At 42.6% G+C, this 25,120-nt stretch overlaps 1 protein-coding gene across 2 annotated transcripts in view; it reads left to right on the forward strand.

The window, feature by feature from the left end:
• The window catches only part of CAMK4 (calcium/calmodulin dependent protein kinase IV), a 1,210,775-nt gene that overhangs the window by 1,015,828 nt on the left and 169,827 nt on the right, over positions 1 to 25,120 (forward strand). For both annotated transcript variants that reach the window (XM_086961011.1, XM_086961012.1), the window contains exons 6-8: positions 3,713 to 3,803; positions 13,909 to 13,983; positions 22,550 to 22,625. In XM_086961011.1, coding sequence (XP_086817137.1) covers positions 3,713 to 3,803; positions 13,909 to 13,983; positions 22,550 to 22,625 — 242 coding nt within the window. The remainder of the gene's footprint in view (positions 1 to 3,712; positions 3,804 to 13,908; positions 13,984 to 22,549; positions 22,626 to 25,120) is intronic.

The raw sequence follows: 25,120 nt of genomic DNA on the forward strand, positions 1-25,120 counted from the left end.
CGGGATGCCGTTATAGAGGGCATTCCCGTAGTCTAAACGGGAGATGACCAGAGCGGACAAGATATGTTTACGTGCAGAAAAGGAAAAGAAACAGCAACAGAGTCAAGTGTAGCTACACCACACAACTCACTTGGACCGGCCACTATAGCATCCTCTACACCATCTCAAGACCCACCAACACCGGCATTGTGCCTCCAAGATCCGGAAGATATCGGAAGACGAGTGGAACAACGCACTATACTCTCACTTCCCATACTCAACATCCAACCCACCATAAGCAGCAAAAAGCTTCTCCCAGTGGATCACAGATTGAGCGAACTCAATCGCCCCCACAAAGACAGCCAACACCAAAAGATCAACCAAAATAGCCAGCTCATTCACCAATGAGCTAAAATCCACCAAGGAAATCAGCTGACAATGAGAAAGGAAGTTCCACATCAGCAAAATAAGAGAAGACTGTATCACCTCCAAGACAGCATTCAAGCAGTATCACCTTCTCCTGAAAGAAACGAAAAAGAATGCACTATCAGACCATATCGAAGCCAGAGCAAACTAAAGCAAGGAACTCCATGCCATCGTGAAGGAATTCTCGAATTCCAGTGCTGCTGAGAACAACATCACACCCTCCCAAAAACTATGAAAGAGCCTTGCGGACTTCCTCTGCTTTAAAATCGGTTCTTCATTCAGGAAAGGTCTCCGTCTGACCAATCCACAAGCTCGTAAGGACAGCTCCGTCATCAACGTAGCCCAAAACTGTGACTCTCGAGTGCAGAAGACAGATATTTTACCCATAGTGGTTTGGAATTATCACCACATAAGAAAGGAATATACCAAAGATTTTAGAGCCTTGAGAAAGTTGCGGGATGATTTCCCAGTGTATGCGACAAAACACGTTTTGGCTGAAGAGAAGCTATAAGAATAAAGAAAGAAAAACAAGAAACTCAAAATACTGTGTTAATATTCATGCATACAATGTGCAGATAAATGTTTAGATACACTACAGATGTGTGCTGAGGATTTCCTTTGTGTATTCAGTGGCCTCGGCTACAATTTTGGGGGAGGTTAATAGTTCTTCTCACCTTACAGCACCGTCCAGAATTTAGGATCTATTGAAACTAATATATGTGCGATTTTCCTGAGTGGCGCCGTTTCACCTAGCTCAATACCACTCTCTGTTCAAAGGCCCATTCAACACCAGAAGGACCGTCATGCACGCCCTCATCACCAGCGAACTTGACTGCGGTAACAAACACTACGAAGGAATCACTGCATTCCTTCTGAACAGACTTCAGACAATACACAAAACAGTGGCTAGACTCATACTCGGCCTCCCCAGATGGACACACATCACACCCCACCTCAGGAAGTGACACTGGCTCTCGATACAGAAGATATACCAGTTCAAGTCGCTGACATAGTTAGAAATTAGGGTCTCTAGTTGGCAATGGTTTGCACCTTTGTCCAAGTAGGGACCCTTCTTCCTAGTCAGGGTAAGGGGATGCACTTCTAAAATAACCCCTGCTAACCTCCTTGGTATCTTGACATGAGCAGACCGGCTTATCTCAGATTTAGTGTGTAAAGCATTTGTGCTCATATACAGTAATACAGTGAAAACACAACAAATGGACACCACACCAGTTTTGTCTATAGCTAACTAAAGATGCAACACTTTCAACACAAAGTAACTTGGATGCGTCACAATCATAAATGAAAACAGCCGCAGGGAAGGTGATGCCTTGCTTCCTTATGCCCAGGGAAGGTGATGCATCGGTTCCTTACTTCAGGGGAGGTGATGCGTCAGTTCCTTACTGCCAAGCAGGGGAGGTGATGCGTTGGTTCCTTACTGAAGGGGAGGTGAAGTATTGGTTTCTTACTTTGCGAGCAGGTGATGTGTCAGTTTCTTTCTGCGGCCCTGGCGTTCTTGTAGACTTGGCATCCCGGTGCGATGAGTGGGGCTCGAGGATGCGTCGCCTCTTGATGCAGCGGTCTCTCCAGCCGCGGTCCCAAGATGCGTCGGATCTTGCAGCCACACAGCAGGGCCTGCGTCAGAATCAGTGTGGTGAACTCGGTTTGGAGATCGGTGTACAGAATTCGCCGTGTGGCGATTTCTTAAGCTGCGGGAAGATGCTGCTTCTGTTTCTACAGCGGCGATGCGTCAGAAACGGGTGTGGATACATCGTGCTTCTCTTGGTTCTGTCTCTTTTTCAGCTCTCAACAGCTGGAACAACCTCCAGAGGCCCAACACAGCAACAAGAACAGGCACCTCTTGGCAGGTCAGAACTCCCAGCAAGGAAGTTCAGGGGAGCTGGTGGTGAAGTCTTTGTGTCCCTCAGACTTCAGAACAGGAGGCAAGCTCTACTTCAAGCCCCCGGAGATCTTCTTCTTCAAGCAGGATACACAGCACACAGCAAAGTTTTTATCCTGCCCTTTGTAGAAACAACCACTGAAGGCCAATCCCAGGCAGCACATAGTAAAGGGGCAGTAGTTCTCCTACAGCTCATTGGCAGAGGTTCCTCTTGAGTCCAGCAGTATTCTATAGTTCTGGGGTTTGGGCCCCAATATTTATACAGCATTTGTCTTTGTTCTCTTCTGACCGAGAGGCTCTGTGCTCAGTCAAAACCAGTTCTGTCCTCTCTGGTCCAGCTCCCTAGCAAGAGGTGGAGACAGCATGGTGTAAGGCAGACCAGGCACATTAAGGTGCAAGGAAATCTCGTTCACATACTCTAAATGCAGCCCAGGTCTATTCATCCTAGCCCTGACTGGAGGCAGGACACACCTCAACCCCCCTCTACCCCCCCCCAGTGCTTGTCTAGAGTGTCTAGAGTGAATGCACATCCCGAGCCCCTGTCACTCCAAGGCCAGTCAATCCACAAACGAGCAGAGGCGAGGCAAAGAAAGAAAATACAGATTAGTAAAATCTAACCAGGATCCAGATATCCATACAGCGCCGAACATATTCTACAGGTATTTTTCATAATGTTTGTTAACAAAAGTCGGAGTATCAGGAAAGGAAATATACTCAGTAGGATACATATTTTATCAATTCAGAGGTTGGATTTGCGATTTAGCCCATGTATTTGGTTTCTCATTTTTTTTAAGATACACTAGTATTTTTCTAACTTGGTACCCTCAAGGCATTGCTTCTATACTACCCTCTGCACATGTTCTTGGAAACCTAGCAGGGCTTTCAAGGTGAGTCACTGAGCTAGTTTCTTGAATTACAGCCTTCGAGTGACTGCCTTCGAGTGACTTGTGGTAGGCTAACGACTAAATTATATGCTTTAGTCCAGGGATGCGGAGGTGCTTCTCAGCATCTGCGCTTAGAAAGGTGATGTTGCTATGGAAATACATTGTTCTCTTATTAACACAAATGCTCTGCTTAACATTTTCTGTTGGGAACACAAATTAATGAAGCTGCAACCGAACGCCAAACATTCCCAGCACATCTAGAGTGATGTATTGAAATATAGAACGAACCGTAGTATTAAGAGGTGGTGTGGTTGTGTTTAAAGTTACACTTCGGTGTTATAACACATACCCTGAGGAGTCAGTAAAAGCAAGCCAGGGTATTTTATGCTTTATACTATGCATGTATTAGAAATTACCCCCTGATATGTTAGCAATCATCTGACAGGTTCAGATGTCCTGCAAAATGTTGTGAAAATTAAGTGTGTTTAATTTGTTGAATACTTTACTCTTTCCCTGTCTATAGTACCTGCATGAAAATGGGATCGTCCACCGTGATCTCAAACCAGAAAACCTACTCTATGCAACACCGGCACCAGATGCACCACTGAAGATAGGTGAGCAGGGCTAGAGGGAAAAGGCTGGGTTGTCCGTACTGCACGTTTGGTTTTGAGTGCAAATAGTCAGAATTAGGGTTTGAGCAGAGAAATGCATTGCATGCTACTGAAAATATGCACAGAAAAAGGTGGGACTGCAGGTTGCAAGGAAGATAGCTAAACAGCTTTGAACATTGTGAGTTGTGAGTTTGGGCCATGACAGTTGGCATATGAGACACCACTGCGTCTTGTACCACAATTGATCTTCCATTCCTAGCTTTCTGATGCTGTCTTAGTGTGCCTTGTTATGTGAGGGTGCCTTGTCAATGTCTGATTGCCAAAGACTAACTACAGCTTGTTAATCAAGATTACACATGCTTCTGAGTTGGGTAAGTACTTCCGAATGATTGCTCTTTTATTGAAAGAATGCATCCTCTTACATCGGTTAACGACTATCAGCATCCAGCAGCATGAAGGCTGATTGACTATTACAGTCTGAGGTTTCCCATGGAACCTTTCCTCAATGTGAGCCTGACACCTTCCTCGCGCCTCTGTTTAACCAACCTCCTTTGCCATCTCCTAAAACTGTGGACTCCTACTGTATCTTTACTGGAATCCAGAGACCCCTACTGAATCACTACTGGAAGCTGAGGACCCTCCGGCCTAAGCAATTTTATGATTTGAACTTCAAAACAATACACAATAATACAAAAACAAATATACACCAAAGAATTTCTCTGAGGATGATATATTTTGTTTAGTTCACAATCAAATATAGAAAAATGTTTTCAGATTTTCAATTTTGCTTCTTTATTTGTATATACTCTGTTATTTATGATGCATTAATTTTAATATTAATTAATTAGATAGATAAAACAACCAAGGACTTCCTGAGTACAGGCATTGCGGCCCCTAGGGGTCCACAGACCTCATGTTAAGAACCACTGCCCTAGGCATCAGCAGCCTTTTCAAGTTCCCATTCTCAAAGTGTCTTTAAAGGTCCTAGAAGATACCCTTATCAAATGTACTTCATGATAGCTTCATCTCTCCTCATTTCTAATGAATCCCGTTCTCTTTCCCTTTTTTACCACATCTCACAGCCACTCTTCCCTACCTATTCTATACCTTTTCTCAAATTGAAGGCAATGTGTCAAGAGGAAATGAGTAAGTGATTCTGTGTGATGACTGCGGATGAAACCAACAGGTCCAAAGGGTCTCATTACTACCTTATTTATGATGGATGCCCTTAAGAATTTCATTTGTTCTAGTACCATCCTATCATCTCAGTTCCTAAATTCCTTTTGTATGTTAGTTTGTCACATTCTTATTCCAAACTGACCCGCGTCTGTGTTCTGCATTCGCATCATTGGGATCTGCAATAGAGTGGCCGCCTCCTCCATTGAAGCTGCACGCCATGAAGCTGCACCAACATTATATGCAAGGCAGTGACAAAGGAGCACAACAGTGTTAGCTTGATGCCATTCTTAAGTTCTGTCTTGATTATGCACAAGAAGTCTGGCAGATCGTCGTTGCTGCACCTGTGTGTACACTCTTTCTGTTGACATTTCCAGGTCATCTTCTGGGTCTCGGTCTGCCCATTGCTTGGATAGAATTAGCTTTTACTTCTGAAAATTGTTTGAGATCCTTTTTGTGTGTGTTTCTTGATAGCATGTGATGTATTGAGTAACATGTGTGCCTATTTGGTCTTGAACCAGACTGTTTAATAGCGCTTCTGCCTGCAACCGCTAGGTGGAACTTGCTCCCTTCCTCTACTCCCGGATAGAACCAATCTCAGGGGACTCTGGTCTGACAGTGTGCACATGAAATACACCATGTCTAGCGCTCTTGGCCACAGGACGTGATCACATAGCCTAGCGTAGAGTTGGTGAATGAGGGACTAGAACGAGTACTCTATAGTGTCTCGGTGCATGCAATCCAGATAGCCAAAAGCTGCATGGTTTCCAGCCTGTCCGGGTAGTGCTTTATGACCTGGAGGCCAGGAGTTCTCAGAAACAGAGGTGTTGATTGGTCCATCCCAGATTCACCTACGCAATTGTGGTCACACATGTCCCCACACAGAGAAACACTTGGAGAGCACAAACCTTGCAGTAATGCTGGGGTCAAAAGGATGAAAAAACTGTGTCGCATGTTTGGTTTCATAGACTACTATGATTGAAAAGGGCTCGCCATCCAGGAGTCCCTCAGCCACCCCAAACCTGAGTGTGTCAACTACAAAATGGGCAACTTCCGCAATCCACACTAAAGTCACCCTCAAGTAAGCTGTCCAATACCATTGGCCCCCCATCATTACCCACCTTCCTGAGTTCTGACCTGTGAAGTGTGTCTCCTACAGGCAAGCAACTTGTTTGTGCCTATGCTTTAACTAAGTGTATGTCTCATGTTGTTTCCAGGGGATAGACACCCCCCGGACGTTCCAAGTGACAAAATTAAAAAGCACAGCTATAATTCAACCAGTATTCCACCTAAGGTTGTAGGGAGGTGCATACCCAGCCCTGCACACCCAGGGAGACCACTGAAGCAGGCCGTCTTACGTGCCACCCAAAAGCCCAATTAGTGATTATCCAGCCGAGTCAGCAGATGAAAAACCAAGAACCCTATCTCCCACTCCCAGGTTGAGAGTCAGAACGAGATCCCAAAACCATAACCATGAACACAGTAACCTGAGTTAAAATGCTTCCTTTGGACATCCATATCTAAAATGGATCGGTGGAGTGCAGCAAAACCATTTGGTCATTCTGGCACTCGCCAGTCCAGGACTATAACAGTGACCACTGCATCTTGCCCACCATCGAGCCTTCCACCTCCTTCCCTGAATTCTCAGTTACAACAGGATCTGGCAGCTACAACCAACCTCATAGCAAAGTGGTTCAGATGATGTCATCCATTGCCCTTGGAGTGAGGAGTGAACCACAGGGACTGGCCATAAGTGCCAGCACTGACTCAGATTTCCAGTGTCTGAAACCAGTTTCTGGTTTGACAGCGCAAATTTGCCCTTTCCTCAGCCACCTCTTTTAACATGGGATGCCCTTGAAGTTTTCCTGGGATTTCACTTAGGAAGGCGCATCCTCTAATCAGTCCTGTCATCTTATTTCATTGGCACAGGTGTTTCAAGCCCCTTCATCTGGAACCAATACATGCTGTCTTCTGGTATGGAGAAAAAGAGAGACTTGCAATTCTCAGTGGTGCAAAGTTTGTCGGGGTACTAGAGGCTGCAAGTCAAGGGTACAAAGGTGTTTTTTATTCTATGTGTAGTTTGAGTGCAGTCACTGAACCTCAGTAGTGTAGTCGGGATAAGCGTTCATAATTTGCCCGTCCATGGTCCCTTGAATCAGGCCACCTGCAGGACTAGGTCTCTAACTCCATAATTGAATAGTCGGGCCACAATGGTCATCAGTGGTGCCTCGGGGTTGATGGATTACCCAACACCCAGCGGACTCTATCAAGAAAACACTTGCTCTGAAGCACTCCTTGGATAGCCAATTTTCAACGAACAGCTCAACATTAAGTTCCGCCTCTTGTTCCAGCACACCACCAATGAGCACGTTTTTGCAACTCAAGCACCCATCGGTGTCTTCGCCCTGTACCATGACCTCCTCCTATTGGCCCTTCACCGGGGCCTTTAACTCCTGAACCTTTAAGCAGATGGAGGTGACAGTGGACTTGTGATCATCAACTCTGTGTTCAGCTCTCAGCAAGTTGACATCAACCTTCACAGAGTCGATCTTTGCCTCCAGGGTTGACTTTGTGTCCTTGATGTGCTGGAGGATGGCACCAAATTTGCCAGTGTGTATGTCAATTGTGGACTGTACATGGGTTAACATGTCCCCCCACCTCGATGACTGGTCCTTCTTATCCAGCAGTGATCAGTCTGGCTGCAGTTCTGATGTTTTTGGTTTAACCATCCTATCAATGTACCCCCCCAAAGCCCTTTTTAAAATTGAAAGGGGTCTTTCAAGCATTCAGTCTCAAACAACGGCTGCTTCTCTGCCCTCTACAAGCCCTCTTATGCTAGGGTAGGGTCTCACATATAAAGCCAGGCACTGGGCAAGGCATAGTGCCCCACCAGCGGGAGTCCATAAATAAAGTCAGTGTCCTGTGTGTCCACCACTCACGTGAATATCATCCCAGGGACCACCCCCTCCCTCACTACCCCAGAAGAAGTATCTCTTGGCATACCTGGGGGGGCCTCATGCTGTGTCACTCTCCAGGGGACTCACAGACCATACATTCCACTGGCGGGAGTTCCCCATGCTGGGCTCCAATTACCGTCACCACAGGGAGAGGAGGGGCATTTCCGGGTGCCAGTGCTCCTCACCCAGGCCAGGGAGTCTGCAAGTGCACCCACATCCAGCCTCACTCCAGGCATACGTGTAACTGCTGATCCGCCCACTTCAGCAGATGGGCCACAGACTTCAGGAATCCCTTGCCTGGGCTGTCTCTCTCTCTCACCTTGCCGGGCACCGGAGGCGAGGATGCCTTATCATGGCTCGTGAGCTACCCACCTATAGAGGCATAACCCCCAGGGACAATAGCAAGTGGTGGCGTCTCCCCACTCCAGCCAGGCATACGCCTTTGGGGTGGCCCCTACGAGGCTCCCATGGTTCGCCACTTCTCTGCCCCACACCAAAACTGGCCCTGCCAAACTGCTTGGCTGGGCTCCCTGGGGGTGGAGGGGGGTGAGGCCGAGCTGTCTGCTCGAGCAGGTTTTGCTGATTTTGTTACAGGGTGACAATAGTGCAGGCCTGCTGTAACAAAAACGGCCCCCCAGAGGGCCAAAACCAGACCCCACCCTAGCGGCCCACCGGGGAAAAGCCTGGTGCCCGCTACAGCCAGTCCGGCCCTGATGGTAAGGACCGCTCTCTGGAAACGAGCCTTCCAGTAACTTCAGGCCCGCCAGTGATTGGTGGGGACTTCTCCAGATTCTACACTCATCCTAGGGTACATTGTAGTCAGGATATGTGCATGGAGTTGGTTAGGCCGCACAGGAGCGCCTTTCAGTTTTGTCGGGAAGAAGGAGCTAACACCAGCAAGTTCACAGACAGGAGCGCACTTTGATGAAAGTGTGACTACAGTGGGCTCCTGACCCCTTCCTATATGGGGCCAAGATGACCCGATAGTGGGATACCTCGGGGCCTAATAGTAGACAAAGGTCAACCCTACATTGTTTAGCAGCACACACATATGCAGTGGCTGTGACTGGATACCTTGTTGCTGTCCTGAAGAATGCCATGGACTCACATGAGCCATCAGGTAGAAACATATTGACTGTGTGTGTGGTAATGGGGTACTCAGTCCCCTTATCCCCATGATTGTTTTTTAATACCAAGGTGTATTCTATGTAAATATAAAGGTCAGTTTGGAATACCACATTGGCTTTTAATTTCTATATTTTACATAGTTCATAGATAGGAGTGCCTCCCTGGCTTCATGTGTAGGCCCGCTCTTCATGGAACCAGATTGTTGAAGAGCGTTGGGAGTCCTATGGTAAAGCATGACACCTGGTGGTGCGTGAGGACATGGGTATGCCCAGAAGTAGATTAGTATGAGATAGAGCATTGGTTCAGCTCTGTCCGTCGGTACCTCTCTCTGTCATCCGAGAGGGAGTGGATGACAGAGAGAGGTACCGACGGACAGAGCGGGGTCTCATATTTCCCGAGCGGTTGCCGGGCGAGGTGAGGTCATCTCCCACGCAGAGCGCAGATTGAGAAACAATGTACATCTTCCTTGTGAACATTGGGGCTCCAGGTTCCTGGTAGATCTATGTACTTCTATTATTTAAATATATTCGTTACTTTTTCTTGCACTCACGTTTATACAGTGGCAGTAGCTTACCAATTAGGTCCTGATGAAAGCCGGAGAGTATCTAGTTTGGCTGAAACATGTTGACCTCCTGCACAGCGCCATAGCGTAGTTATAAATTCACTACCAGGCGTGTTTTTATGTTTAACACTTAGACACTTTCCATTAAATATATTTTTGTCTAAGTCGTTAAATTAAATTTTTCACCACAGCACTGCACCACACACCCAGAGGACTATTCTTGAGTAACAGCTTTGCTAGAGAATTCAATCCCACATCCATATCCCCACCATCTTTTGATGGGTTGGGCGGCCGGTTGGATGTACTAACAAACATCCCATATGATGAAACTCCGCCAGAAGCGTGGTCTGATGGGAATATCTCAGTCAGCTGTAATACTCTTTACTATTCACATACTCTAGTTTTCTTAAGTTTCTAGTACAGCAACACACACTTGACCGACCAATTCCATGAGTGTTTTGGGTTTACAATTAAACAAGTCGTCATCTTGGCCACCAGAGCAGGTGTATGATTAAAGTGGTGATATATGTTGACTTCAAGGCTAGTTGATTGTACCTGTCCTTGATATATGTTTTGAAAACTACTAAACCTCTTACTTACTACCTACGTTTGAGGTAAACCAGCACTTGATTTAATGTTAGATGAGATGTGTCTCTCTCTTTCGATGGATATATCTGTCCAAGTTTTCTGTGTGTGTGGGTGATGTTCAGAGAAAGTCATGGGGCAGGGCCTTGCATTTCTTCAATAATGTCTACTTACATCTTCCATAATTCTGCTTGCACCTGCTGAATGTGAACTACAATTCAGTGAGGAAGTAGAGCCTTGGGTTACATTAATCAGTTGTTATTTAGCTTTACCTTCATGTTTTTGAAGCAGCCCCTGCCTTTGATGACTTTTTCATATTAATCAAATATGTACACTAAGGATTTCCACCAAAGATCTTACAACTGTTGACCCCGAGGGAAAACTAGATAAGGTTTAGCTCTTCCGCTGTGGGGCTGGTCAACAAGGTCTCTGAACCATTTTCTGCAATAACACGAGGGCCTACGTCAGTAGTTTACCCTGTTGTATGGTGCACTCACATTCATCCATGTGGGAAGTGGGTGAGGAAAGCCGGTGAGGTACATCCGCAGGCATATATTCTTGTTCCGGTTATTCATTTGACTCTACAGAACATGGAACATCACATTCATAGTGGACCCGATCTCCGAAAGACATGGCCATCGTCTTCAGTGGGTCATGAATTTTTATGTCACTTACCTTACAGTCCCTCTTCTGTGCATTTCCTTCTCAATATTCAAGACTAAATTGCAGTGGTGCACATGGTTGAAGGATCTTGCTGTGATAGGAATGCCATTATACTTTTGCCAGGAAACTCTCTTCACATGTAACAATACCTGCAATCTCATTTGTTTAGGCTTTGTATTGTTTTGCTTTGGCCCAAAGCCCTTAATTATTACCAATTAGTGTGCCTGTGTTCTCAGACACCATGTTTACTGCAGAGTGAAATGCCACTTCTACATGAACAAAACATGTCTTGGATAATCTAATAGGTCAACATTTGTTTAGAGATATTCCTGACTCCCTCAGTACTTGCTGGGGCAGTTTGTGTGCATGGCATGTTTTTTTCCCCTCCACTACATCATCTTGGCAGCTAGAGTTCAACTTTGTCACCTGTTTTCCCAGTGTTGTGCGTTTTCCTAATTTTGTAGATCTTAAGATGAAAGTGGACTGTTACCTCCCTGAGATCTTCCATCAATCTGGGATAGTGGCTAGAGGTGGTAGAGTAGTGCTGTGATGAGAGATCAGCCTGGATTGATGGTCAAGTGGGTAACTGTGTATTCAAATGAGGTATCCTTAGTTTCTGGGGATGCCCCTTACTTTCTCTTACCCTATGCTCTACAGGATGATTCTGTACCCTAAGCGAAGAGACCATCAGCTAAGTGGCATTTAAACTCAGATAGGATGTCATGAATCTCTAATGTGTGCTCCGGGCTCTGCACATGTTGATTAGGCCAACCTTTTTGAAATAGGTTTACAACTTTATTTTCATAGGAGGCATTTGAGGTTCTCCAGGTCACTGTTTTCCCTTTACCTGAAGGGGGTAGTAGCATGTTGGGCCATGCCAGTAGTGGGAAGGGTTTTTCGGTTGGTTTAGGATCTCAGTGTTGTGGTGATTGTAATATGGGGTACTTGACATTTCAGTTATTTGTGATGTTTTAGTCTTTTTGAGGCACTCACAGTATTCCTTGAATGCCAGGAGGTTCTTGTCATTGGCCTGGGTCATAATGGGCATAATGGGTCTGTTGTTGTAAAGGTTGATAGAGAGATCTCTGAACATGCCACATTAAAAGGGAGTATCAAGTCTACAAATCCCTAAGTATGTTCGTTTCTCTTAAGGGCTGGGTGCCTGGAATGCATGGAGCTATGCTGTAATGCACTGTGAGAAGAAGAAATGCTCCTTCTTAGTGATCTGCATATTAGGGCTAGTGTTAAGTATCTGAAATAAGGGTTTCATGGTCTTCATGTATTTTATTCTATTGTCTAGTGACATATGTAAATCAACAAGACATTTAGAATGCTGATAAAATTGGGCAAATTGAGTAAATTAATTTTACACTACCAATTTTGTATTGCTTTGCAGTCAAATACAGATTTGAATATAAAACCTGCTGTAGGATCTATAAGACACACATAAAGAAGGGGGAGAGGTTACATTCCTACCCCGACCTCCCCAGGCACAATCTATAGCACACAAAAAGGAGGTAGGAATGCGTCTTACGGTGGGTGCAGTTGAATCTGCAGAAACATGTCGACACCTTTGCAGAAAGGATGGGCGAAGGGATCCTAATTTTCTCCCATCACCACCATCCTTTACGATTTTACCCTGGCCGGGTGGGCCGGGAATACAATTAGAATTAGGGGCACATCCGAGCTAGTTTTAAACTTCACAAACTGCACTTCTCTTTGGTGATCCCACAACTTTATGTTTGTAGTGTCTTCCCCTCCCTTTTGCTCCAACCCAGGCGTTGGTCTGCACAAGGGTGTCAGTAAGCAAGCCCAATGATGAACCATGTCACAAAAATGTGAGTGAGGGCAGTTTTTACTCACTGAGCACGTGCCACCACCGGAAGATGCATTCCTACCTCCTTTTAGTGTGATGTAGGAGGGATCTATAAGACCTTGCTAGTCACAAATTTAGGGAATGTTCAGGAATAATATACTTGATAGAATCTAAGGTCCACAAAACAAATATTGATAATTGTAACCAATAGTTACTGTTCTACATTTACTACCAGATCCTAGACAGGTGCAGTTGACGTAAAGTCCATGAGGCAAGACTCTATCTTGAGCAGGCCCAGGCTGCATTTTCTCTTGTTTTGCAGAATTATCAGCATGTCTGCCTTTGATGCAGATGCAGTCTGTCCTTATCTTTCCAAGAACCTGTGAAAGTGTCAAGTCCTTCAGACAATGACATTGAAAAGAACATCTGATGTGACATCAGTCTGGAACATGTGTGTTGGTATTAACCAAACAATGTAGTCTGCATTGGCATGTTTTTACCCTACTTGCTCATTAGAATGCACCTAAGACTCTCATCTTGATGCACATGTTATGCTAGGCATTCCTGAAGTTATGTCAGAAATTTCCATCTCTGATTAGATACAGTATAAAAGGACTGCCACTTGACCATTTGCCAGGAGAGGTCCTTAGCCCCAGATTATCACGCAAGATGCTGCTAGATAAGATCTTGCTTGACAGGGATGCTGCTGCATCGCCTTTTAGGCTAATACTGAGCTAAGTCTGGGAGGAGAGAAGCTGATGCAACATGTGTTTTCCTTTTGCAGGGAGCACTGCCTTCTCGGCGTTTAATTTCGACAGCGTTTTGCTGTAAACAGATATGCAGTGCTTTATTTCTCGCTAAGAGACTCTAGATGCAAGTTATGCTACTCCATTCTCTCCTACGTAGCTCATTGAAGTACATTTTCCGGTGTTAGGCTGGTGGGTGCCATTTTAACTATCATCTTATATCTGTATATTCTCACTGCTTGCAAACTACATTCGTGCTGTTTTAATGATATTCTGTGTGGTTATTTTAGTAGTGCTGAGTAACAGGATAAACACTTCTTAATTAAAGTGTGTTTTGTCCTAGTACAGTTTGTGTGTGGGATATTGTAAAAAACGAAATTAGCTCTTTCAAATTACCACAGTGCCCCTGGTTATGTTATTTTTTATGTGCAATGCAATGACAGATGGTAAAATATTGTTTTCTTCCCTCAAACAGCTGATTTTGGACTTTCAAAGATAGTGGATGATCAGGTGACGATGAAAACAGTTTGTGGAACTCCTGGGTACTGTGGTAGGTTCTAGAAATTCAGACCTAATATACATTAGATTTTAAATATCTTATAGAAATGATAATGCCTAATTTTGAAAATAATGCATCGTATTACAAAAGAATGTATTGCCACTTTCTGAAAATGTTTGCAAGCCTTAGAGCACTGGGGAATAAATCAAATACATTGAGTTAGTTCTTCCTAATGATGAGCTGTTCTGTCATGAATGAATATTACATGCCATTTATGTTGTATACTCATACATTCACCTCATCCTTTTGCATTTTTGGACAAATGAAAGGAAAGCAAGCAAGCGGATTTGGAATAAAATGACTACGAAACTAAGGAGATGGGAGGTATAGGAACTTCATCTGTTGGAACGGTTTCAGAGGTTTTAGGCCAATCTGGGCCTACTGGACCCAGAATATGAATTTCATGGCTGGTTACCACCAGTGTCCCGGAACTTAACCGTGCTATTGGACAGAAAAAGGATCACCAAGCACTCTCCTTTAACACTTTACTGTCAGTGACTAGTGGACTTGCAGTCCAATGCTTACTCGGGGAGGTGGTATAGGATTAAAGGCGTCAAACACAACAATAAACAAATAATTGTAAATAAATTGCTGCCTATGTAGCCAGTGCTTTGGTTTATCAAAAGAAAAGTAGTTTGTTGTGCTATCTTACACACCACTAGAATTACTGCACTTAATAGACGAAGGACATTTTCTGGGATTATTGGCAAATGTTTCTACAGGGATTACACAGAAGTTTTCTGAAGGTAAAAAGTGTTGTAGCCCTGTAAAGGGGGATCTCAGTGATATTAAGTGGGGGACCCAAAGGGGCGTAATCAGAGCTTGATAGAGCCACGAGTGCTCTGAGCAGGTTTCCACTTGAATCCAGCCCCGAATGCCCTTGTATCTCTTGTCAGGCCCCGTGAGTGATCTGATCTTCTCTGTGTAGGCGCAGGGTTACTTCTTAACTTGGGAACGGCACATAAACAGGAAAATTGTGAGCGACTGCACTGCTGTTGCTTGGACGACAAGATGGCGATTGAGTTGATGGTGTTTTTTCTTCTTCTTGTGAAGAGGGCTCTGAAGACTCTATCTGAGGTGTGGATCGCCATTGAAGACTGACACTTTCCAGCCCCCGGAACATGTGAATGTAAGGATTGTTGGGTGCTATGGCCTGTGCCAATGAGCTGCAGGGACCTTTGGGTTTATATGAACCATTAACACAAATTATTTGGAAAGACATCATCTATCACTCCTGCTCCAGCAACTATGTTCGTTTATACTAAATAATGTCGCATACACTTGTTCTATTCCTTTCCATTCACAAAGATCTGTTCCAGACATAAGAATTGAGAAGGAGCGAAAGATAAAAGTAAAATCACAAAATCCTGATGATTGGTTTGATCACTTCCTTATTCCCTTCTCTCTCCTTGAAAGTCTTGGCTTAACACCAACTTGAAGGAGGAGTGGATTAGAGGCCTTAATATTAGTAATACTGCAGTCTGTTAAGGTTACGTACTATTGCAACATGGCCTGACACCATCCCACTAAACCAAAAAGCAAATACAACAGCAGCACAGCTATCCTTTGTACTTTGTAGTGTTTCTCTTGGTTCATGATACATAAAGAGCTCTGATTTAAATACCTAGTCAGGAGTGCCCATTCTCGTGTTCCAGTTTGCCTATTCAATATCGTTTTCTACATACCATATATGTGTACTGCAAGGTGAGCATTGAGAACAGCAATAATGTATACATTTTAGAGACCAGACCTCTGAAACCTTCTAACTTCACTATAAAAGATTCAAGTGGTAACTAGTTTCTAATACCTGTCGTTTTATCTGTGAGTAAAGGACACAATACCTTATTGATCACAGTGCAGTCTTTGGACTCATCTAAGTTAAATTCCAGTTTGCTTTGTAGAAAGGAGTTTAAAGAACCCCCTGGGACAGGGCCACAATCATCCTACAATAACATGCAATTTATTTATTTAAAAAGCCTACATTTTAAGCTTGGGTAAAGTCGCAATTCCAGTGGATTGGGGTATATAGTCACAGAAACTTTGTACGGATAAAAAGTTCTAAGCAGTATCTTCTATTTCTGAAGTTTAGTGTCTACTAGAGTGCTAAGGTAAATGTAAATTGATACTTGTATAGCGCACTACTCACCCGCAAGGGTCTCAATGCGCTTGTACGAATACAGCTGTGGAACCCAACCTGGCTTTCCCTGTGAGGCGTCCACTCCTGGGCACCCCCAAGGTGGAGGCCAGGCATCCTTAGCGTTGTGGGGGCCGTTGTGGAGATTAAGCAAGCTATTGCCCAGAGTTGCAGAGTGGGACTCCATGTTTGGAATAGGCACCAAGGCGAGAATTATCAGGTCCGTGGAATTTTGAGCCCAAGACCCGCAGAGGCAGGGAATTGAACCCTGGTCCCGGGCTAGACCTCTGCATCAGAGTCTGCCGCTCTAACCATTGAGCCACACTTCTCCACATTAGTTGTGGGCTGTGCTTTTTATGTACCCAGATCATACCCTGCAAGGATTTGCGTACATTCGCATGGGTCACTATTGCCCAGATCTTGTTTTTGTGGACAGCCATTCTGCTCTAATGCACAGTTGTGTTTATGCATAATACTGATGAAAAATTGGTTGAACCAGATCCCCTTTCGGCAGAGTCAATCACGTCCAAATTTTGTGATAAAAAAATTATGGTTTATATTTCATTTGGAATACTTGGGTACTCTGTCCTATTGGGCATATCCTTAATGGTACAAAGTATATAATCAGTTAAAATCCTCTATTATTATACATTGTCTTGAAAGTGTCTTCTGTATATCTTTGATTTCAATAACAATTACAGGGTTATTGTAGTTGTGCATGTATAGCGAGTTAAGGATAGCATACCATCCCTCCTCACATCTTTTCCTTTAAGTGCTATTTGTGATCTTGAACAAGAGTAGTAAAAGAGCCGTAAATGCACTCGAGCAATGTAAGAATAGTCTACAAGGGAATTTGATTTTAGTACAATTGAGATCTGAAACTCTTGTGTTCTTGCCTTAAACATGGTAGAATTGGCCTTCACCTGATTGACAAATTATATTCACTTATAAGTCCCTAGTAAAGTGGTACAACCTGTACCCAGGGCCTTAAATTAAATGCTACTAGTGGTCCTGTAGCACTTCTTGTGCTACCCACTTAACTAGCCCTTTAAACCATGTCTCAGGCACATCTCTGTAGGTTGTGTGCAGTTTTAAACTGCCAGTTTGACCTGGCAAAATAAACCCAGTAGAACTCAGTGGCAGTATATTCATTTGTTTGTACTGGCACTCTATAGCTGTCAGTAAGCATAACTTCTTTGCTCTCACCTACCTTTTCATCATCGGGAGTCTGTGTGTTCTCGTGTAGCGCCTCTGGGTTCTATTCAGGCATGTTATATTGTTGCACTTCCGTTTTTTGGCACAGACTACATTAGACATTGCATGACTCCTATGATTCTAGGTTACTTTACGTTTTCTCATTCATTGCACATGTTCTGGATCGCTATTGTCATACTTTAATTTTCTCTCTATCTGACCGTAATACCCTCTGGTGACGGCACCACTAAACGTGTCATGGCTACCCTTTCTACGGTAATGGATCATGTTGGATGAAATGGCTTTGTTTGATTTTTAATTTATGTTTCAACAACCATAAACTAAACTGTGTTTATGTTCATATTTTCAGTGGCCCCTGAAGAAGGGACTTAAGGTCCCGAAATGCATTGGGAACTTAAACTATTGAAATGTTGTTTCTGTTGTACAACTGTATTTGAATATCAGCCATTATGGTACAACTATTTCTTCAGTGATTGAATGAGTTGATCACCAACCTTAATGTTTGATCTTTCAAATGAAATTCGATTGAAAGACTACCTGAATACTGTTGTTTTTGTTTACTTTATACTTGCAAATTGTTAATTGGACGTGCATACATTTTGCAAAGTTAGTATACCATGGAACTGCTGTGCACACGGTTTCCTTCAGGCTATTGTGCTTGGTTCACCGCACACAAAATAAACCTTTTGCCATGCCTAAACCTACCTTTTTAATACTTATAAGCCACCCCTAAAGTTGGCCAGTCCAAGACTAACCAGTCCATAGAGCAGAGTGCATTGTATTTAAAAAGTAGTCCATGGGGCCCATTAGGATGGCTGGCGGATCGTCCCCGCCAGGCCGGCGGTACTCACCCCCGGCCTGGCAGGGGCGATCCGCCCCCCATCCTATCCAGAATGAACCCTTGCCATATTAGTATGGCTGGAGGGTCCGCGGTGGACAGAAAGACCGTCCGCCGCTTTTCCGCCCCGGTCGCCTTGCGACCAGGGCTGAAAAGGGTTCATATGGTGGCGGTGTCTATCAGACACCACCAGCCACATTACAATGGACTATTGCAGATGCCTTTCCATGGCAGCAATGCCGTCACATGCGGAGTCTGCTTTGGGGGCCTGATACGGGCCCCATGGACTCCGGGGGGGTTGGGGGGTGCACATGGGGGGTACCTATGGTACCCCCCAGCAGTTCCATGCACAGCATGCCTTCCTGCCATTGTGTCGGGCGTTGTTGAGTGCAACGCATGCGTCAATAGTAGGAATGCGGGATGCGCCCGCCACTGTGGCGGGCGCATCCTAATGCTGGCCACGGGACCCCCGCCATTATGGCGGGCGGTCCTCACACCGGTAGGATGACGGGCGGACAAAGTCTGCCCGTCATCCTAATGAGCCCCCATGTGCTTTTAAGTTTTTAAGTAAACAGCGCCCTGTTGTCAGGAGGACTGCCAAGATCATCCTCCTGTAGCAAATGGCGAAGTAGTTTACTACTGTGACGTGCGGCTGACTTTGGCAGCCTCTTTCCCTCACCCAAAAGCGTCTCATTCTCAGGCGCTTTGATTGTGCACTCTCTATAACCGACAATACAAGTCCATCAGCTGTGCATGGAGACACAGTGCAGTGTGTGTCTTTAGCACATTCTATCTTCAGCATGTTTCAAATTGACATGCCTCGACTTTCTGCCAGGCGGAATCTCGGTTACTTCCCTTCACCGGTCGCCTGGCTGGGCCCCATCTGAGTTTGGAAAAGGGGGTGGTGATGGACAGAGTTTCTGAATGATGCAAAATACTCTTACCCAGTCAAGAGATCAGGGCTTGATCCATCACCGTTTTTTAGCTCACTGCACCATCCCAGCTCAGAACCTGGCTATATGCAAATTAGTCTGCTCCTGTCCCAGTGCATGATGGGAACAGGGCAAACCAAACTACCAAGCCAATTCTTATACTGGGAAGGAAACAAGCTTCCGGGGACCGGTTTCTGGCATTTCAGCCGTCGTCGGCCCGGCTGGCTTGAATGTCAGCATTTCAGCCGTCGTCGGCCCCATCTGAGTACAGTACCTTTTTTTTGATAATGAGACAGAATATCAAGGCCAAAAAATTCAAAGTACATGAATATCAAGTTGGAAATATCGTGGAGTGGAAACATCAACAGGCTTTGTAGTCAAAGGGAGGAAACACTAACACACATCGTAACCTTATGTCCAGCTTTGGCAGAGGCTCGGAAGTTGATCCTAAAACCAATTTTTAATGAATTAGGAATTAGAACATGCAGGCAAGCAATTATTACCTGTTTGAGTGGGGCCAATATCAAAGTTACCTACCACTTTGTTAAGTTCATTATTATTGTTGAGAAGAAACTCAAAGACGAAGAACAAGTAAATAACTGTTTATTGTGATCCAAAGTAAAAAAAAAAAGAAACTTATTTTAGGAATTGTTTAAAACAAAATGTATGCCAGTTGAAGGGTCTATTAGTTTATTTTACTATAGTTATGCATATTGCACTTTACTATAGCTAGCAAATAGAAAACAGCAAAAAATTTATTATACTAGTATTTTCTACTGATAACACTGTCACTTTAAGTTAAATGCTGCTATAACAGTGATTGCTGCTAATATATTGTACTCTAGTTAATACCTGTATTTTAATAGTGTGTAAACGCTTAAACATTATTATGGAATTGACTGCATTAATGCAATTTTAGATGATTATCTTAATATGATTATAATTCTGTGCCTAGTATATGCTTGTTTATGTAGGTTGCTTTTATCTATTCTTGTTTGTAATGATTTTAATTAATCAACAAATAAAAAAAAATATTCATTGTCCGCGTGACGATGCTTCTAAACAGAAACATCAACAGCAAGAATATCGTTGTCAAGAATATCGATTTGCAGGTAAGTAATTTCGAATTTAAAAATATAGAAGTCATTAATATCGTTTGGAAAAATACATTTGTTTAAAATATCGATTTTTTTAATTAGTGTTATGTATTTTAATATATATTTCAAATGTATGTGATGTATTTATTTTGTAGAATTGTTTGTTTTTTGATAAATGTATTAAATGTTTAGTAGTTATCAATTTTATTTTTATGAAATTTTGTGTTTTTTAGTTCCGTAGCGGGTGGTGGGTTTATAGGGGAATAGCAAAGGAAGTCATTTAATTATAATACATTTATATTTTTTAATTTATTCATTTTCATTTAATTAAGATTTTATAGTGTTACTTGTAGGAATTAGTTTATTATTAATTAATTATAAATTGGTTGTTAATTAATATAAATTAATTAATTGATACTTAATTAGGGTAATTGTATATTTTTGTGTGTGTGTTTTACTTTTAATGGGGTAAAGGGTGGGGAGTACTTTAATGTTACTTACTTTTTAATTAATCATTTAATACTATTAGTTTTTTAATTGAAAAAAGTTACATTAAGTAAAAAATTACAATTTAAATTTTGTTGTGGGATGTGGGGATTAAAGTAGTAAAGTGTGGGAAGTAAATTAATTTGTATGAGTTTTAATTTCTTTTTTAATCAATACGTTGGTAATTAATTCTGTTAATTATGGAAATATTTTTTTTAATTTAGATGTGGGTTGTGAATTGTGTCATGTTATAGTGTAGGAAATAAAGAAATAAAATGTATGTAATTAATTTTTTTGTTTCTAAATATTTTCTAATGAAAAATAATCATTTTTTGCTTATTTTATATAATATTTGTAAGTATTGTCCTATGTATTCAAAATTATATTTTTATTTTTAATATTGAATATATTTGTATTGATATTTTTTACATATGTATATATTTTTTATTTACTTTGTTTAAAAAAAAAGATTTGCTGTTAATATTTTGTTTGTTTTTAATATTGAACTGACTGGAGTGGGGATATTAATATTAATTGTTGCCCTCCCGCAATCCAACTTTTTCCCTACTGTGGCACTGACTGGAGTAGAAAAAGTATATTTTATCCCTCCGCTATCCAACACTTTCCCTACTGTTGCACTCACTGGAGTGGAAATTGTAATTTTTACCCCTCAGCCATCCAACATTTTCCCTACTGTTTTACTCATTGGAGTGGGAATAGTTATTTTTACTTCTCCACTACCCAACACTTTCGCTACTGGAGTGGGAATAGTAATTTTTACCCCTCCGCTGTCCCACACTTTCCCTACTGTTGCACAGACTGGAGTGGGACATTTATGTTTAAAGATCTTTTTCAAATACAGATATGATTTTGTGCTAACAGTATTTGGTTTCCTGACTGCATTCTGTATGAGTTTCTCTCTTTCAACATCCTTTTCTAGTATTATTTGCCACTGTGCATGGTTATTATCGAGTATTTTCGTATTGTCCACAAGATCCATTGTTTTTCCCAGATACACTTTCTAAGAATGGCATTTCTAAAATAGTAATGTCAAATCCTACGTTACCAATAAAGAGGATTCTTCATTACCATTTCAAAGATATGAAACATGATTTAACTACTCCTTTCTAATCAGTTATTACAGCTTAAAAGAGTTTTAAGGAATTCTCAATGCTAGCCTATGAAAGAAGTAGACCTCACAATAGTGACAAATGGATTTAGCTGTTTGTCATTACAAGGACATGTAAAACTTAGAGGTACATGTCCTACCTTTCAGTTACATAGCACCCTGCCCATAGGGCTACCTTGGGCCTACCTTAGAATTGACCTATGTATAATACTAGGGGGGTTTAAGGCTTGTCAAGTGGTTTTAAATGCCAATGCGAAGTGGCAGTAAACTGTGCACACATTCCTTGCAAAGGCAGCCCTGAAACATGTTTGAAAGGCTACTTGTGTGGTTGCCACAATCATAGCTGCATGCCCACTGGTAGCATTTAGATTACAGGACCTGGGTATACGGTATACCACTTAACAAAGGACTTATAAGTGAACTAAATATGCCAAGCAGATATATACCAATATCACCATGCATTTTAGCACTGGTCAGCAGTGGTAAAATGCTCAGAGCCCTTAGGCCAATAAAAAGATACAGAACAAAGTGGAGGTAATCAAGCAAATGTTTGGGGGAAGGCTACCTTAAGGATGCCAGGTCTAACAGGTGGTATTATTTTTCACTCTTAATTCTCTCTTCATAATACTAATACAAAATTGATTTAAAAGACTATGAATGACTGTGCTAATGTTTTTTAACATCAATCGTTTAACCCTTAAAATTGTTTTATTTTAACCTTTGCAGCACCTGAAATCTTACGGGGATGTGCTTATGGGCCTGAAGTGGACATGTGGTCTGTGGGGATAATCACCTACATTTTGTAAGTCTGTCAGAAAATTTAAAGTTAATTATGTCTTCTTGTTACAGTTGATATTGGCATCATGATTACATTCAAACTTATCTTGAAGTGAAATGCAATACATATTTCTCATCTTACCTCCTTATACATTGTCTTCCAACTTGTAATATGCTGAGTTCCTCGTGGTTCTACAATCAGCCCCACACTTTTCAAACTCTTTATGATCCTATTTATATATCTATACTTTCCTTAGGCTAAAATATCTACTAATATTTGATAACACAGAAATTCTTGTGCTTATGGATATGAACAAAGAGGAGGCCAACATGCTCTTTCACAACTGATTGTCAGCTGTTGTTGAATTTATTGAGAAACATTGAATGTATGTGCGATCCGTGCTCAAACTTGATAAAGGATAAACCTTCAGGACTCAAAACTGCTGCCCAGTTTCTTCGAGCAGTTTCCAAATGCTTGTGGGCATGGTTAAGAATTTGGATTTCTCAATCAACAGCAAACTATCCGTTGTCCACCAGTTCAAACGGGTAATGTCTACCTTTGCATACTACTTAGGAGAAATTCTTCCTCTCGGTCCTGTGGAGTATATATTTATGATGATATGGAAGAGTATCTCCACTATGTTCACTCTGGGAATTTATTGTACATAAGGTTACCTTAATAACAGATGGTTTGACTACTGATTCAAAACATAAAGTCAGGTTGAAACTTTGGGTATCTAAGATTTCACTTCAATGGCTACCTAACTACCAACTGGCTCACAAGGCCTTTTCAGTAATGAATTGCATCTTCCTGCAGGCTTAGGTGTGACTAAGTCATGAATTTCCAGGAGTATGAAATGCTTTCTTGTAATCCAAAGTCACAAAACCTTTTATCAAGAGTAAGCCTATTTCATTCCTGGATGTTCATCAGTAAGTCACATCTTAGGGGCCAATTCTGATGTCGGACGGACTGGAGTTTGTCTGACATTGGTTGGGAACTGGTACCAAAAGACCTCCTGTCGTCAGGTTCCAGCCTAGCAAGTAGGATGCGCCTGAACCCTGTTCAGTCGCAATCCTATACTTTACAATGGCAGCATGCATTCAAACAGAAAGCGTGCTCTCATTGTAAAGAGCAGGGTTGCAGTTCATCCCTGCACCTGGTGGCAGGCACCTCAAGGTGCCTGTCACTGGGTGCAGGGATCAACATGAAGGCCCTACTGGCCAAAGACAGATTCCCAAAGCCTTTCTGTATCAGAAAGGCCAGCACACATAAGGCTTTTGGAATATGCCATCGTAATCCCTTTGCCAGAAAGAGCCAGCCGAGGGATTACTGATGACTTTTCGAATGGGGGACAAGCTCTACGAAGCCGTCGGAGGACATTCCGAAAACCGATTCGGATTCCCATACGACCGACCCCATCAAAATGGGTTGGGTGGAAAGGAATCTGACCAGTCAATGACAACGCATCTGAAGGACGCCGACCAATGGACCTAAACGGACCCAAGTCTGAATTAAGACACTTCTACTCACAAGAAAGTGCATCAAGCCTGGAAATCCAGGAGAAATACACAATCATGACCAGAGCAAGATACCACAACTCACAGGAAAATATTTGTAAATTGGGCACCGTAGGTGCAGTGCAATTGTCCAATGTGCAGCCAACAGCTGTGAGAAACACTGTCACTGTCTGTGGTATGATTATGCGTGTTTGAAAAATTTGTTATGATAAAGGCTAAAGGCTCTCACCATCCCATGGAACTACATTGTTGAAACATATCAGCAATGGTGAGTGTATTATTCCTCTAACCTTTTCTCTCTGCAGATTAGAAATTCAAGTGCACTTTATTGATATAACAAGTTCAGTGTTCCCACAGGTGCATGCCAAAGGAGCACTCTTTTTTCACCCCACATTTGAGATTCATGACTTAGGTATGCATATAAACATGAATGCAGGACAGAAAACCTGTTTCACTGACATTTGTGTATATTGGACAATTTAGGAGAAAAAATCTCCCATTTTCAGTTTCTATTTCACTCTGGGTGCCTGTTTGTATTGACCTGTTTCAGTCTTTGGTTTGTGGGCCCTACATTTGGCTTTGATAAGTGTCAGTCTTTGGTTATACAAGGCTGATGTGAGGCATTATGTTTGCTGAGCTGCTGTTCCCGTGCAGGAATCTTTGGTTTTCCAGTTTGGTATGCATCTCTAGATACCTTTCTAGAGGGTCAAGTAGTGGTTTTCCTTGGATTGCTTACATTTTTGGGGTCTGGCCTACTCATGAGATGAGAAAACGATATCAGGCCTTCACTGCTCATGGTCACATCGCCTCTCTGTGTTGCCCTATAGTACTCATGGCTTTTTTGCTGTTTCTTTTTTCGTTGTAAGCCCTGTGTTGTGATGAGTTTATGTCACTTTTATTCAGATTGAAACATTTAATTGTCACTTTAACACAAAGGAAGAGGAGAGAATTTGCTAGTTCTACTGGGCAAACACTATTTGAGGTGTCTCTCTGCAGACTTAC

Source organism: Lissotriton vulgaris, chromosome 3_1 (assembly GCF_964263255.1).
Source record: "Lissotriton vulgaris chromosome 3_1, aLisVul1.2, whole genome shotgun sequence".
In the NCBI taxonomy this organism is placed as follows: Eukaryota; Metazoa; Chordata; class Amphibia; order Caudata; family Salamandridae; genus Lissotriton; species Lissotriton vulgaris.